This window comes from Gavialis gangeticus, unplaced genomic scaffold (genome assembly GCF_001723915.1).
Source record: "Gavialis gangeticus isolate Ggan-Ray unplaced genomic scaffold, GavGan_comp1, whole genome shotgun sequence".
NCBI classification, from domain to species: Eukaryota; Metazoa; Chordata; order Crocodylia; family Gavialidae; genus Gavialis; species Gavialis gangeticus.
In genome coordinates, this window is record NW_017729022.1 from 54463184 (window position 1) to 54479229 (window position 16046).

The 16046-nt window shown below is 44.0% G+C and overlaps 1 protein-coding gene across 2 annotated transcripts in view; it reads right to left on the minus strand.

Annotated features, from left to right (window-relative positions):
• SLC17A8 (solute carrier family 17 member 8) overlaps window positions 1–12062 on the minus strand; it is a 39188-nt gene extending 27126 nt beyond the window's left edge. For both annotated transcript variants that reach the window (XM_019515000.1, XM_019514999.1), the window contains exons 1-2: window positions 11573–12062; window positions 441–693 (exon numbers count right to left, since the gene is read on the minus strand). In XM_019515000.1, the coding sequence (XP_019370545.1) occupies window positions 441–693; window positions 11573–11673 (354 nt within the window). In that variant the 5' untranslated portion in view covers window positions 11674–12062. The remainder of the gene's footprint in view (window positions 1–440; window positions 694–11572) is intronic.
• Window positions 12063–16046: the final 3984 nt, after the last annotated feature.

Below are 16046 nucleotides of genomic sequence, written 5' to 3' on the forward strand. Positions count from 1 at the left end.
CAACCCCATCCCACCCTCCAGCACAAGCTGGCCAACCCCCAGAATGAGCCACCTCCACTCCCTTCCCTCCCTCCTATTCTGAAGACAGTGCCCAAGCTAAGAGGGGGAGGAGCAGGGCTAAGGGAGAGTGGCTTCAGACTCACATCTTCTCTAAATTGCAGCTCAATCCGCTAATCCCCAGCATGGAACAGCAAACATCTGTTGGGTCTGGGGGATCACTATAACTCATGGCATTTCCTATGAAGCACTGTGAGTTACAGTGGTGAACCACACTTCTGTCTACGCCCTTGGTCTGTATAAAGTGATCATGTGTGTAAAGTGAGGATATTAATACTCTTTCCTACTACACAGAGTTACTAATAGCAGAACTGTTTGTTAGGTACTTTAATGCTATGATTAAGGGAATGAACAGGGACATAGACAGACAAATGCCTCCTTACCTGTAGCTCTGGTTTTCCATCAATATAAACTGTATTGTTGTTAACCATTTCCACTATGGCAACACCCAAATTACACCTAATTCCAAAAGAAATACAGAAGCCCAGGCCACTCATTATGGCGATGATATAGCGCTTGGGCAGTCCACAGCAGTAGCAGTCAAGCAGGGGAGATTTGTGAGTGGTTGCTTGCACGGGCCTTCCTTCTTCAGTTAGCTCAATGTGGTCTTCCTCTGCATTGGTGCCATCAAGCTTCCTAAAAATGCAAGATGGTAAAAAAAAGAAATGAAAATAAATGAAGGATTCCATCTATAAAATTTGCCGACATGGGCATGGCAGCAACACATTCCTCACAGCCCCCATGGCTGTGTCCTTTTTCTCTCTTAGTACAGAGTATTGCATTAAAAAAAAATCAATGGCACTTTTAAAGAGATGAGTCTTCCAACACTACTTGAGATTTTTGAGCATGCAAACTTCCATGTTTACAGGTCTGAATCAGATAGCTGGACATATGATTGGCTGGCTGCTCATACCAGGAATGCTTGTGGGAAAGAAAGCTGTATTGAATTCATTAGAAATTATAAATACCACCATCAATCAGCAGGAAAAAACCACATTGGTAATAAGCAGGGCTTATTTTTTCTTTCTGAAGGAGTATTACATTTCTCAAAAATGGCCTTTTGCTTGTCCCAAAACTATTTGTGAATTTGTGTCTAATCCATCAGTTTCAACTAAGACAAAAATATTTAGAGGTAGATTGCAGATACAAGAAGGATCAACCCTTTACATCTCAACATCTCAGGGGGTTATAGTACTTAGCTAGGGTGTGGGAGACTCAGGTTCAAGTGCCTCTACTACCTGAAATGATTGAAACCATAAGAACACAGGACTACCATTTACTGGATATGACAATAGATCCATCTTGCCCAGTATCCCATGTCACACAGTGGCAGAGAGTGGATGCTGAAAGGGAAGGTAAATGGGGTACAACCAGGCTTTTTTCCACTGTTCCTCTCTCACTTGTAGCCCCCAGAATTTAAGGTCTAGCAAGTTCTGATTCAGAGGCCGTGCCCCTAACTCCCATGCTCAATAACTACCAATGCACCTTTCTTTCAAGGATTTGTCCAATACCTTTTCTGAATCTGGTTAAACCACGTATGGACAATTATTTTGGCTGGAGTACCACTTCAGGAGTTTTCGTAAGCTATCGCAGGCTGGGTCAGCACCCCCCACCCCACCAACAGCTAACCAAAACTCTGTAAGGGGCCCTCTGTGCACTGGGAGGAGGCCACAGGTAGGTGGGGAGTGGCATCTAGTAGTGGGACAGGCAGGTGCGTGTCAGGGCCAGGGCTAGAAATGGGATTATGAGGTAGTGACAGCATGGGTGCAGGGCCCAAGGCAGAGCTATGATCCCCTCCCCACATATCCCTGAAATGGGTGCCAGCTCCATAGGCAGTGGTAGGGTGTACAGGGAGTGGATCACAGCTCTGCTCTGGGCTGTGCTCCATGCTGTCACAGCCCAGTGATCCCAGGGCCTCCATGGAGACTGGCTGAGACCTGTACAGGCAGGGCACCCAGCCAGACAGATGGGATAGGGCCACAGGTAAGTGGGGAGCCATGTCTAGGAGCAGGACAGGCGGATGGGGCTGGGCATTGGGTTGGTGAGTGTATGGGGTCTGGGCAGACCCATACTCACACCCCACACACTCTCACCCCACACACTGTTGCCCACAGAACAGTTGCCCATCACAGGGATGTGTGGGGAGCAGATCGTGCCTCTGCCCTTGGTCCCACACTGTCACTGTCCTATGATCCCAAACCCAATCCCCAGTCCTGCCCACCTGTCCCACTCTACCTGGCCATGCACCATGCTTACACAGGTCCCAGCTGTTCGCCATGGAGACCCTGCCTGCTTCCTTGGTCCAGCACCCCCAGCAGTCAATGAAGGGCAGATGGGTCAGCGTGCCTGGGCAGCACGTTGGGTCCAGCAGCCGCAGCTGGGAGGAGCCATTGCTGGAGCTCCTGGGAAATGGAGTCCAACCACTGTGTCACCCCAGCCCTGCTGCACACCTGAGAGCAGCAGGATTGGCCCCCCCACACCATGGCCCGGGTTACCCACACACACACACACCTAGGGCAGGCAGTACCAAGGGACTTACTGCAGGCTAGACAAAATGCTTTGGCATAAAAAATCCAGCCCACAAGCCATATTTTGCCCACCCCGGGTTAAACAGTTAGCTTCCACAACATCTTGTGGCAATCTACACTTTAATTACACACTGGCCACGTCTAAACAAGATGCAGACTGTGCAGTAGCTCATTACTACTGCGCAGTAGCATCATGTGGCATGAAGCATAATGTGATGCTACTGCGCAGTATTAACAAGCTACTGTGTAATCAGCATCACCTAAAAGCCGTTCGGCGACACTAATGTGCAGTAACTCCAGTTTATACAAGTAATGAATGTGCAGCCAACATCTTGGATAGATATGGCCACTATGTAAAAGAACTTCTTTTTGTTAGTTTTAAGCTTACTCTCTACTAGTTCCATTTTAGGACCCCTAGATCCCATATTGTGAGATAGCAAATAATAAACCCTACTTACTTTCTCTTCACCATTTAGTATTTTGTAAACCCTTGTCATGTCCCCTGTCAAGCATCACTTTTCTAAATTGAATTGGCTTAGCTCCTTTAATCTCTCCTCATATGGAAGCCCCTCCATACCACTAATCATCCTTGTTGCCCTTTTCTGTGTCTTTTCCGGTTCATCTATATCTTCTTCTATATCCTTTTTGAGGTGTGTGGACCAGAACTGGACACAATATTCAAGATGCGGATGCACGATGGCTTTATTCAGAGGCATAATGATGCTTTCATTTTATTATTTTTCACAATTCCATTCTTAATAATCCCCAACATTTTGTTTGCCTTTTTTAGAGCTGTTGAGCACTGAGGTGATGCTTTTAGCTATCTGTGCACAATGATTCCCTAATCCCTTTCTTGTGCGGTAGCAGCTAATGTAGAGCCCATCATAGTGTAGGTAGAGCTTGGGTTACTTTGTCCATGTGCATCACTTTACATTTACCTACAATGAATATCATTTGGCAATTTAGTCACCCATTTAGTCAATAGTGCCAGATCCTTCCGTAGTTATTCACAATTGACTGTGGTCTTTACCTCTTTGAATAATTTTGTGTCATCTGCAAATTTGGCCACTGCACTACTCACCTCTTTTTCCAGATGACTTATGAATATTTTAAACAGCACTAATCACAACACAGGTTTCTGGGGGATCCTACTGTTTACTTCTTTCCATCCTAAAAATTAACCATTTATTCTCACTCTTTGCTTTCCATCTTTAAGCCAATTTTTAATCCACGAGTGGATGTTCCTTGTAATCCCCTGACTACCTAACTTCCTTAAGACATACCTTTCCTATTTTCTCAGCAACTGTTTTAGCCACTAGCATATAATCTATTCCAGGGGTGACCAAACCACAGCATGCTACCGGTGGCAAAAGCAGCTGCTGTGTGTGGTATGCGAGTCTCAGACATTCAGTAAAAAGAGGCACCACATACTACTAGGAGCAGCATGTACTACTAGGAGCCAGGTTAATCCTTCCCTGGCCCTGAAGCCACCACCAAATTCAGGGCTTTGGATCCTTGCTTTGGGACTGCAGCAGTTGAGGTCCAGATGAGGGTTAACCTCACTCTTGGCAGTAACGCTCTTGTAGCATCATCCTGCCTTCACTCTTCTCCATGTGGCCAGAGATTTGAGCCCCTCTGCCTCCCTTTGAAGTGACTCAAGGCACAAACTCTATCAGGTGCATCTCTGGGAGGAAGAGGCAAATCTGAGTAGCACTTGGTGAGGGGACAATTTATGACATGCATACCAAAAAGTTGGCCACCACTGGTCTAGTCACCCCTCCTATGGGTGGTGTTCTACTCTGTACAAATACAAGTATTCATTTATGTAGAAACCATGAGAATAAGGATGACTCCCTAGCCTGGAAGTTTAGATACTCATCTGGATCCCAGTCCTTGCTCAAGTGAGCATTTATATATACAAAGCAGAGATTTCAAGCAGCCTACCCCTAAAACACTCCACAGTTTTGTAATTAAGGCACTGTTCTGAGAAGTACGGGGAATCCAACACCTCTCACCCACCTCTTGTTACACTACTGGTCATAGTCTTTATTTTAACAAAGTATTTCTGATAGGACTGATAGTGTCAGATTAGACTGAACTTGAAGCAGTAGCATAACTAAGGGGAAGAGGGGAACCAGGGTAGCAGGATGGGCTCTCACTGGAGCTGCCGTTCAGCTGCCCCATGCACTGCTATTGCCCATGGTGAGGAACTCCCCTGATACTCAGTTGCTCTTCAAGTCAGAGGTGTATCTCCCTTGTTATGCATTGTTTTAAAATGCTGAATTCAGACATTAGGCTTCAATCCACCAAAATGCAGCACAGACTTAACTTTTGTACATAGGATAAACCCACTGAAGTCAATGAGATTACTTAAATTTAAACGTAGGATTAAGCACATCACTGAATCAAAATGTTGGTCCACTGCTACAGTACAAAGCCTTTCTGTTTATATTATTTGTTACCTGAAAATCTGCTCTGAAGAAATGGAGTCAGAAGAGAATGCCTTTGTTCCTGTTATTGTGAGTAACATGAAATTATGAGCTGAACCACTGACGCTAAGAGAACTGAGCTGCTTTACGAAGACATGACACGGTTTAATTAACTCTTTCTGATAAAGAGTTTATTCATACTTTCTCTCAGGACTCTGGCCTGAAGCATAGCTGTAATATATTACTGTTCAATGTTACCTTTTTAATATCTACTATTGTAGGTGTCCTTTAATTTAAAACAGTGAAAGAAGAGAAATTATTTCAGTCATGAGTCATCTTATGTCAGAGAGATGTTGGTGGCAGTACTTGAGACATGACTAGTTTACAGCACTCATTAGCCTTTTGGGCAGCATCCAGACAAGAGCAGATGTTTGTCTCCCCGGGGACAGGTAGCAGCAGCACACTTTGTGCCACTGCTACTTGTCCCCGGGGAACGCCTGTGCCACACACACCCTGGCGCACAGGGAGTTACCCTGAGTGGGGTAGGGGAGGCTGAGGCCAGAAACCGTGCTGGCCCAAGAAGCCCTACCTGAGGTCCTGGGGGCGACCCGGGGCACCAGCCACAGCAGCAGTTGAAGCATGGCTCTGGCAGGCCAGGCTCTGGTTTTGGGTGGCATGCTGCTGCCATGTGCGCCACCCTGCTTTTTTTTTTTTGGCATGGGTTTTTTTGACCCCGGGATCTCCCAGTGTCAAAAACAGCACCCCCCTTGCAAGGTAGCAGCATGGGGAACGCCTGCATGTGCAGCGTATGGTGCCTCATCTGTTTTCGTCTGGATGAGCCTTAGGGACTATCAGAACAGAATTAGCCACAGTCCAAGTGACCACTGCAATTAGGAAGTAAAATTAATGTCCAGCACAAAGTGTGCTGATGGAAATCCAGAACAAAGGAGGCAACCCACATGTAACAGCAGTTTGCTACATTTGTTTGAGCATTCTAGTTTCTCTTCACAAGTAAATGAACTTTCTTGTCAGAGGTTTGAGAGTTTTTTCATAATGATTTGTTCATTCCTTCCATGTCCATCATAATCCTGGTGTCAGTGGTGCTAGAGTAATTGCAGATTACGGGGAATTGGATGTACCCCGCAGTTAGTATACTTCCTCCAGGACTCCCATAGAGGGAAACTAGGTGATTTGTTCAAGGGCACACAGGGTAAGGGTGATAGGGCAAGGCAGAGTACTGAACTCAAGTCTCCAAGGTTCAACTGGGTGATATTTTTTTCCCTGGATTCACAAAAGTGGGATTCAAAATTTTTTTTTAATACATCCTAGTTTACTAAACAAAGCCAATGAAGCACTTAAATATTTGATATTTAAAATTATCAGTAAGAAAATAATGTTATCACTTATGAAAACAGTACTTTAAAGAAAAGAGCTGCTCCTTTAAATCCCTGCCTCCTTTAAGGAGTTTACTCAGCATTAACTACCAGCTGCTTTTCACTGGAACTCCCATAGTGTCCGGCAGCTGGGTGGATGGCAAAGCAGCTGCTCTAGAGACAATACTAGTTCTTGGGAGAAATTCATCTTCCCTTTGAGCCTTGAGTTCTGGTAAACCTTTGACAGCACAGAAGCTGTAGGAGCAATAGCTGACTCCTTTGATTCCCATGTAGAAATCAGATACAGAGAAATGTTGCCAGGGCATGTGCCTGCATGCTGTCCTTGGCTGATCTGTTTAAAACAGTGATTCCAAGGACCATGAGATCCTTGCACAGGTGCCACGGCATGCCACACAATGTTAGCATTTTTAAGTGTGCTAGTGCCTACATATGATTCACAAGATAAACCCAGAGATTTCAAATAGGAATTCACAGCGTCAGAAACATGCTGACTTGTGGTGTCTCTCAGTTGGCTGCAACAAAAGAATTGCTCTATTATTTTCCTGTAGGAAAAAAAATGAGTGGAAGCTTAAAAGCTGGCATTATCTGAGGGGTGCCTTGAGTATAATGAGGTTGTGAACCACTGGATTAAAAGCGTAGTGAGGTGCTTGGCGAGAGCAGTAGTATTTTGAGGGTAAACTTACAAAAGTAGTTAACATATTGTTCCCGATCTGCAGATAGTGCTCTAAACTGAAGATTGTGCAAATCTGTAATATAGAAATAATGGATTTAGGAGTTTCTTATGGAATTTCCTCTACCCTTTCAAATACAAAATTTGTTTCAGAATCGGGAAGTATCCAGCATTTGCATTTCAAAATGTAATGGCTAAATCACACATTCTATTTCCCATCTAAAATAAAAAGCCCCAATATAAAACAAAAGAAAAGCCCCGATTCCATGCTTGCACTTAATTACAGGAGAGATAACATGGTGTATAGTCCATCAGAGCATTGATATGACATATTGATGTTGCTTTATTGAGGTTTTCTTTATCTCTCTACCACAAGAAATGAGGTATGTATATAGTGTTACTGGAGATATTGGAATTTGTATCCAATTAAGATTGGGGCAGAATTTTAGCTATGAAATATTATGTGGATCTAAGATATATTAAAAAGACAGCATTTTTCCTGGACATTTCCTTCCTTTTAAGGATTTGTCTGGGTGGATTTTATGGTTAAGTCATTAATTTTAACATTTTTTTTTTCTTTTGGGAGAATTTGATATAAATTGAAATTGATCATCTGGCCCCATTGTCCAACCTGAATGAGATACCAAGATGCCAAAAGCAAAGAACATGAAGTGAAAAGATAAAATAGATTTTAATTCATAAGCATTGCTTTGATGTTGAAGTAGTGATTAATAGGTGAAAGTAAATAATTTCATTATCTTCCTTTAATATAATCTAAGAAGTTATTTACTTATTCAGTCAATTATTTTCAAGAACTGTTCCTTGATTCATTTCTGCATCTCGATTTTTCTGAAGGAGGTAGGATTTTAATTAATTGCATCATTTTCAGTCATCTGGTGAAAATTAGACGGTGCCAAGGTAAAATATCTGTTCATTCTTACACATTTTCAGTTAACTGGCAATACAGAGACATGAAAACATTCTCTCATCACACGTCTCAAAATTAAAAAGGAAATAGGAAAACTAGAACTTGTGCTCAATATTGATTCTGTCAAGGAACTGCTTTGCTATTTATTTCAACAACAAAGACGATGTGAGCCAAAAATAAATTGGGCTCTAGGAAGATGTAGGACAGGTATACAGAACACCTGTACAGCATCCTAGCCACATTTACAGACCACGCATGCTTATGTATCGAAGGGGAGGCAAGGAGTTTTTTTCTTTTCAGGCAGGTTATTTTTTTCTTTTGCTGGCATGTGACGGAAAATACAAAGCACCCATCTTCAGGTCAAGACCCAACAAAGCAAGATAAAAACCCTTGCTTTTTTGTGTATTTCTGGGACTATCACGGTAACAATAAAGCTCCAAATCCTCTTATGAGTCTGAAACATTTTTGAAGCTTGCTTCAGAAGTGCTTTTTGTGTTCTGCCTACTTTAATATGAACAAAGTGTTGTAGACGGTGTTGTACCTCTGCTTATCCTGTGCATGGTCGTTCCATAAAACTGTTAATTTGTCTCTTAGAATTAACATGCCCTCCCACCTTCCTTTTTAATATATAAATTGCTTCTCAAAGATTTTATTTTTTCTAAACATTTGGACATAAAATGTGTATGCAAATATCTCCAGAAGTCATGGCTTCCCTTACTTACTAGCTCTCTTTTGTTTGGCCTCTTCTAAATTCAGACACAAGAATAAAACTTTTTAAAATTTTAATTACAAATAGAAAAATAACTCTCAGATAAGTTCTCTTTCACTTTGCTTTACTGATTGATTTTGGTATAGAAACTAAGAGGGTTATTTTGTTTTTGTTTTTTGTAAATTGCATAAGAGTAAGGTAGAAATAAAACCAGTCAGAACTGCGTAGCTTCTATAATGATGGACAAATAAGAACTCAATTGCAAATTAAGTTAAATTAGAAATTAAACCAGATAGAGTTGCCTTTCAGAATAACTTCGATATGAGAGTAGGGAGCCCAGCAACACAAGACAGTGACCCATAATGTTCAAATCTCTCATCCACAGTTTTAATACAGCTAGCCATACTAAAAACATTCAACAGTTTCAACATAGAAAGCATTAGCATATTTACTGTAATATTCAAATACTGGTTATCCTAATTAAACCCTAAGTTATCCAAAAGTGGATTTCTCTTTTGAGCTTGTTTCCTGTCTGGGGATTTCCTGGGTTACAGACATTGATAAGTGCTTCTGGCATAGATGCACTTGTACCCAATTCTACCAGAGACAGTCAAAACTTCTATAAAAACAAGATGTGCTGGTGAATCTTTCTTCAGTTTCAAACAGGAGTAAAATGCACTGGTGCAGTTTGCGGTTGTAAATTATAGTACATTTTTTTTTGTCTGCACTACAAATTTATAGGGCTGTAGTTGAACCTGCAACTGGCCACAGGTAGCTGAAACCCTTAGAGCAAACCAGGCAAGAGATTTCACTTTATTGTATAAGGCTTTGTATAAGGACAACTACCTGCACTGAAATGCTTCTATTTGGAGAGTTTTGAGGTTTTTCAGAAGAAAAAGTCTTTTTACTCTGAAAGTGCTAAAGCCTGCCAATTCCCTGTCCCAACATTCACTCATTCAAACTTGGAATCAGCTGAATGAATTTCAGGTGTCCAATGACATTTGCCTATTGAAGAATACACTGTATAACGCAGTTTAAACTAGTTCTGTATTGGGACAGATGTAGCTTGGGACAGATGTAGCTCATTCAAAAACATCTAGCAAAATTATTTTAACTGATAAGATTAAATCAAGAATCTGAAGCAATATAATCAGTCATCCATCAAACCCTGGGAAATGAGCCCAATTCTGTCCTGTTTTACAACCTGCTGAAGTCAATAGAGCTGGATAAGGAACAAAAAATCAGGGCTGAATGTGGCATTACTACATTAAAACTAAAAGTCTGTGGTTTTGGTTTGCGTTCAAGTGCTGGAGAATGAACCTCAAGTGAAAAAAAATTTATGTGTTTCAATAACTAACTGAAACCTTTCAAACCTATCCAAACTAGTTTAGGTTGTAAGGACTCCCAAGAATAAGGTTTTACTCATTAAATTTTAAATACTTCTTGGCATTTAAATACAGGAAGAATAGATTTTCATTGCGTTTCACTACTTCCTCCTCTTCCCTTGATTATTAAAACTAGCATGGGCAGAGGCCCATAACCATTTAAAAAGAAAAGGTTTAATACAACTTTCTGATTTACATAAATTTTAATTTGGTTCAGTATGTTATGAGCAAAAAGTTCAGCTCAGTCCTCAGTGAATTAGTTCCTTCTGTCCTCAGTATTGTGCATCAAGATGAGGGTGACAAAGAATTGAAAGCTCCAACAGGTTTTCCATGAGGCAACCAAATTCAATGCCTGCAGGCCACAGGGATATGTCACATGATATGCCACATGACTGCTAAAATAGAAAGTCTCAGTATCTCTGTTCATAAGGACATGAACAAGCTTGGTTTAAAAATACCGTAAATGGAGTAATGTTAGATAGAACTGAAAGTAGACTAAAGTAAAACTGACGTTCCCAAATGAAAATCAAAAGTAGTACATAATGTACCTGCAACTTGGAAAGTAAAAGTGGATTGTGACCTTGCCTGATGCTATAATAAGGTTCATAACATGAAGCATGTGAGAAGCACCACTGAAGGTACTGGCACTTGATCATAAAATATATATAAATAAATAAAGTCTATAGGGCTACCAGTCAGTTTAGTGTTCAGCACCTGCGTAAAGGACTGCAGAATCAGGGCCTTTTATGATAAAATTATACTTCAATGTCATACATTTTTCCTTTACTTAATCAACTGAATCTGTTGGGAGAAGGCAGGGGTGCATGTGTGCATGTGTGTGTCTTTTTTGAATTGAAAAATAAAAACAGTTTTATTTTAAACCTCCAAAATAAGATGACAAGGTTGGATTTTATTTTCTGCTGCAAACATTCACCTACTTTTCCTTGTGCAAAATTGCTAACTTTTTGCTCGTGGTAGAACACATGCAACCAATTTTATGAATTGTTTTAGGCATTTAAAAAATTTACTCTAAGTGATTTAGGAGCCTAGATTTAATATTAAAAATTATTTAGGTGGTTGGGAGTCTAAATCCTTTTGAATATCATCACTTACACAAGCTATAAGTACAAATCATCACTTCCATTAGGTATTAAAATTGTTTTTAAAACTATAGCACTTTTTCATGCACTGCATATCATTAGACTAATATTTCATAGTTTATTTTCACCTTTCTTGTTAATATAACATGGCTTAGAGTTGCTGTAATGTTACTACTTTCACATGCAAAGTTTTGCAATGAGGTGCAATCTATTTTACAATATATACTTAGCTATTTTTTCTGCAACTCTAATGCCTGTTGTTTTGTTAACATATTTTTACTCATTGCCTTTTCTCTTAAAGAATATAAACTTAAGATTTTTTTAACTGGAAAAAAAAAAGGATCTTTCTTGGAATTTTCTATCAGGTTTTACCTTTGCAAATTCCCCAGAGAGTTGCTAACAGTGTTCTTCACCTCTTCTTTCCCTGGTTTGAAAAATCTCTCTCTCAGTGAATTAAACCCCTGAAAAGGCATCTTGTCTGTCTTCTTTAAGAAGTCCTTTTGATTAATAGTCACTCACAAATGCTGTCATATTTGCTCATTTCAGACTTGGGAGTCTTTGTTGTTCACCTTCTGATCTCTAGGATAACAACCAGTTGCTCTGGAAAGGATCACAGAAATAGAAGAAAAACATCAACACTGATCCTACAAGAAAGTCAGTAAGAGCTCCAGTGCAAAATCTAAGAGCACAATTTCTGCAGCAATACTGTGTTTCTCTTCAGGGGCAGGCACCTTGAAAGGAGGCGGCTAGTCCAAACGCTGCAGCTGGAGGAACTGGGAATGCTGAGGTTGGTATCACTGGACCTAGTGCTGCTGTTTGCACCTCCAGCCAACCTCAGACTAACTTGCACAGGCTCATCCTCCCTCCCTTCTGCGGCATCTCTCATGTTGAGATCTTATGCAAGGTGATGCTATAGTAACAGACACAATACCTGTCCTCAAGCCACTCAAGTTTATTAATAGGATCTCATTCAAGGCAAGGGCCAGAAGTTTATTAAACATTTACAAGTGCTTTCTTATGCAGACTGGGAATTGCAGGCTACAGTTCCCACTTGCTATTTATCCACCTGCACATATGAGCCCCCTAACTGATAGCACCTGCCCAATCTGCCTTAAAAATTTCTTCTTAAGCCATGTAATTTATAATTGATACCACTGGAGCCTCAGGCAAACAGATGCAGAAGAGTTCTAAAAGTGCTGCTATTTGAACGGGCAATAAAAGTTCGGCTGTATATTGCGGTGATGCATTGTAATTTTAAAACGCAAAGTGGGTGAGAGATGAATCCTTTCACTCAACTCAACTTCGCTATGACAACATGGCTCTTTTAGTGTTGAGTTCAGACATGCAATCAAAGCTCTTGCAAGAGTGCAACAGTCCAACAAACCCAGAAAGCTTGTACACTATTGCCATAAGGCCAATGTGAAATGGGGCAGTTGTATTTTTTGCAACACTTGTGTTATCAAGGCTTTGGTTTTGAAAGCAATACAAACCATACCTCCATTTTAGGCTGGTGTTGGTCACCCTGCTCTGCTTTCCCAAGTGGGACAAGTGGAAATCCACAAATGTTTTGAGATTTCAAATCATAGGTAATAGCAAAAGGGGTGGGTTTTTACTCTCTAGGTTTCTTTTGTACCTTGGGATAGAAAGGTACAAACAAACTTTCAGCTCTTGGCTCTGCCAACAACCTTCTATGTGACCTTGAGAGAGTTTCTCCCCTTTCCCTATGCCCGCTTTGTCCATAAAGTCTGTACAGGAGGGGTGGGCAAAATACGGCCCACGGGCCACATCTGGCTCACCAGGCCATTCTATCCAGCCGATGGGGACCCTAAAAATTTTTGAAAATTCATAATTATCTGTCCCTGGCTCCTGTCCAAGATGACAGGAGTCAGGGGCAGTAGGACCCAGGGGAAGCCCTAGCAGGCTCCTGCAACAGCAGGGCCCACCCAGCCTAGCAGGGGCTTCTGGTTTGGGACTGTGGGGCTGTTTGTGGCTGCGCCAGCATGGGGGAATTCAGGTAAGAAGGGCGGGGTGGAGAACCGTGGGGATTGCCCCAGTCCTCAGGAAAGGTTCATGCTGAGCCCCACAATCCAGACATACAGCCGGGAGCTGGCAGGTGGGTGGGAAAGCCAGGGTGGAGGGGAGTGGAACCAAGCAGAAGTGCGGGGCCTGTGCCAGTGTCTCAGGGCCAGAGCCAGCAGGGCCCAAAGCAGGGTGGTAGGAGCATGGGGTGTGGGCTGGCAACAGTCTGTGGGGCCAGGCTGGGCTGCACCAGCAAGGAGGGTGGGGGGGAGACCTGGCTCCATAGAGCCCCTGCTGGCCAGGACCCTTTGCTCCTGCCACCCTGCTCTGGGCCCCACCAGTGCTGGCCCCAGGACACCAGCATGGGCCCCATGCTCCCGCACACCCCGCAGTGCCCCCACCCCAGCCCTGTGGTATAAGCGGGGAGCAAGTGCGTAGCCCTGACCCCACATGCCCTATGCTCACCCATGGCTTATGAGCTGGTGCTCAGCATGGGGGAAAAATGGCCCCCCTCCTCCCCCGTGGCTAGTGCCCATGCTGCAGCTGCTCGCAGGCCACATGCGGCTGTCCTTCGTCTCTGCTGCATCACCTCAGTGGGGGCAAAGGAGAGCAGGCACAGCTCAGCCATGGCAGCAGCAGCAGCAGTGCTCCCCCATTGCCGATAGACAGTGTTTGGTGCAGACACCCACCCAGAGCCCACACTGAGCTAGGCTGTGGTGCAGCTGCTTCACCACCACCTCTGTGCTGCCCAGTGGCTGCTCCACACAGCCATAGCAGGTTACAAGCTGGTGCTCAGCACAAGGAAAAGCACTCCCCATCCCACAGCCGGCACCCTGTGCTGCAGCCACTTGGAGCTGCCTGTGCCTGCTCTCTGTTGGCCCCGCTGCCCTGCGGGTGATGGTGATGTGGCAGAGGCAGGACTGCCCCACGCAGCCTGTGAGCGGCTGCAGCATGGGGCACTGGCCACAGGGAGAGGGGACTGCGCTGAACACCAGCTCATAACCTACAGGTGAGCATGGGGCACACAGGGTTGGGGCTGCACACTGCTCCCTGCCTGTACCATGGGGCTGGGGCACTGGGGGTGCGTGGCAGCTGGGAGGGAACATGGGGCCTACACTGGTGTCCTGGAGCCAGCGCCAGTGGGGCCCAGTGCAGGGCAGCAAGAGCACAGGTTCCCAGCCAGCAGAGGCTCTATGAAGCCAGGTCAGCTCCGCCCTCTCCCTGTTGGTACAGCCCATCCCAGACTGCTGCCAGCCCACACCCCACACTCCTACCACCCTGCTTTTGGCCCTACCAGTGCTGGCCTTGCGCTCCCACTCATTTCCACTCCCCCCCCGCCACTTTCCCCACTTTCCTGCCCAGCCAGTCTGCACTACATGGTTCCCACACACACACACACACACACACACAAACACACACACACACACACACACATTCCCCACAAACCCCTCTATGCAATCACTTCTGCATATACACCACAAATGCCCACAAACCAGGACAAAAATATAGTTTTTAATTAAATTAAAATATATTATTATGGGCGTTTGATTTTTAGTATGTAATTTGTTTTTTTCCCCCCAAGATGGCAAACCCTCTTTCACAAAGGAGTACTTCCAGGGTCAAGGGGATGGACTTCCAATGACAAAGGTCAGAGGTTAGGGGCAGGACTTCTGATCCCAAGATGGCGACCAGGGGGCAGGGCACTTGTCAAGGGATAGGACTATCCATGTGGTCCTCAACAGCTTGTTAAATTCAGTAAGTGGCCCTACACCCAGAATTATTGCCCACCCCTGCTGTACAGTCTCTTTATATAATGAACAATATCATTGTATTGGGGTCCTGATTTCAAAGATGGACTCTGTGTGTGCTGTAAATCAGTGCTTCTCAAACTATCTGATGTGGTGGACCGGCAATTTTTTTTCCAGTGGGCCAGGGACCGGTGCCCGGTTCAGCCGGTGGCAGCAACCGTGTGTAACAGCGCTACACAAATGCGCAACTGGCTGTTTCTTTCTCTTTCCTCACCTCACACAACATGACATCACCTGGAGTGTTGGAATGTATGAACTGTGGCGCTATGACATATCAATGTTACGCTTCTGAAAATCTCTCTTTCTTTCCTGGCAACTTGCTGCGGACCAGCAAATATATTTCTCTCTTTCCTGGCAACTTGCTGGGGACCAGCGACCAGTGGCTCACAAACCAGCACCAGTCCGCGGACCACCACTTTGAGAAGCACTGCTGTAAATGATGGACTGATGTCCCACGCCTCAATTATAATCATGACAGAGAACTTCAGAGACGAGTCATAGAATATCTTGAAAGTCACTCCCTTATACTTAGTGGAAGAGATGCGTAGGACAGGGCAGAGTCATCACTCAGTTGTTAACCGGGGCTAAGTGCAGACAGTCAAAAAGCCCAAGGCTGAATTGATTCCATCTTTGCAGGTTAGTCTGAAATGCACAGATTACATTGAAACAGAAGTGAGCATTTACCTTTGCTTCAGCCACATACCTGCAGTGGTTCAGGCCAGAAGCCAGGGGGCACTAGAGCACAGCTCTCTGGCTATGTGTTTACTTCCTCTTCCTGCTGTCCCTGAGGTCTCTGGGATTTGCAGTCCAGACTGACAGCAAGAGGACTCTGCAGGGTTGCTCATCACTTCCTCTTCCTGCTTCCAGGTGCCTCTGGGATTTGTAGGCCACAGTTGCAGTCAGCAGTAAGTTTGAGCAAGGGAAGGGGTGTTTAACTGCTCCCCCCCCCCGGACCCCAACCAGGGTTTGACTGGGGGGGGCAGTCCCCCCTCTGTAGGCTGGGCAGCATCTCCAGCCTG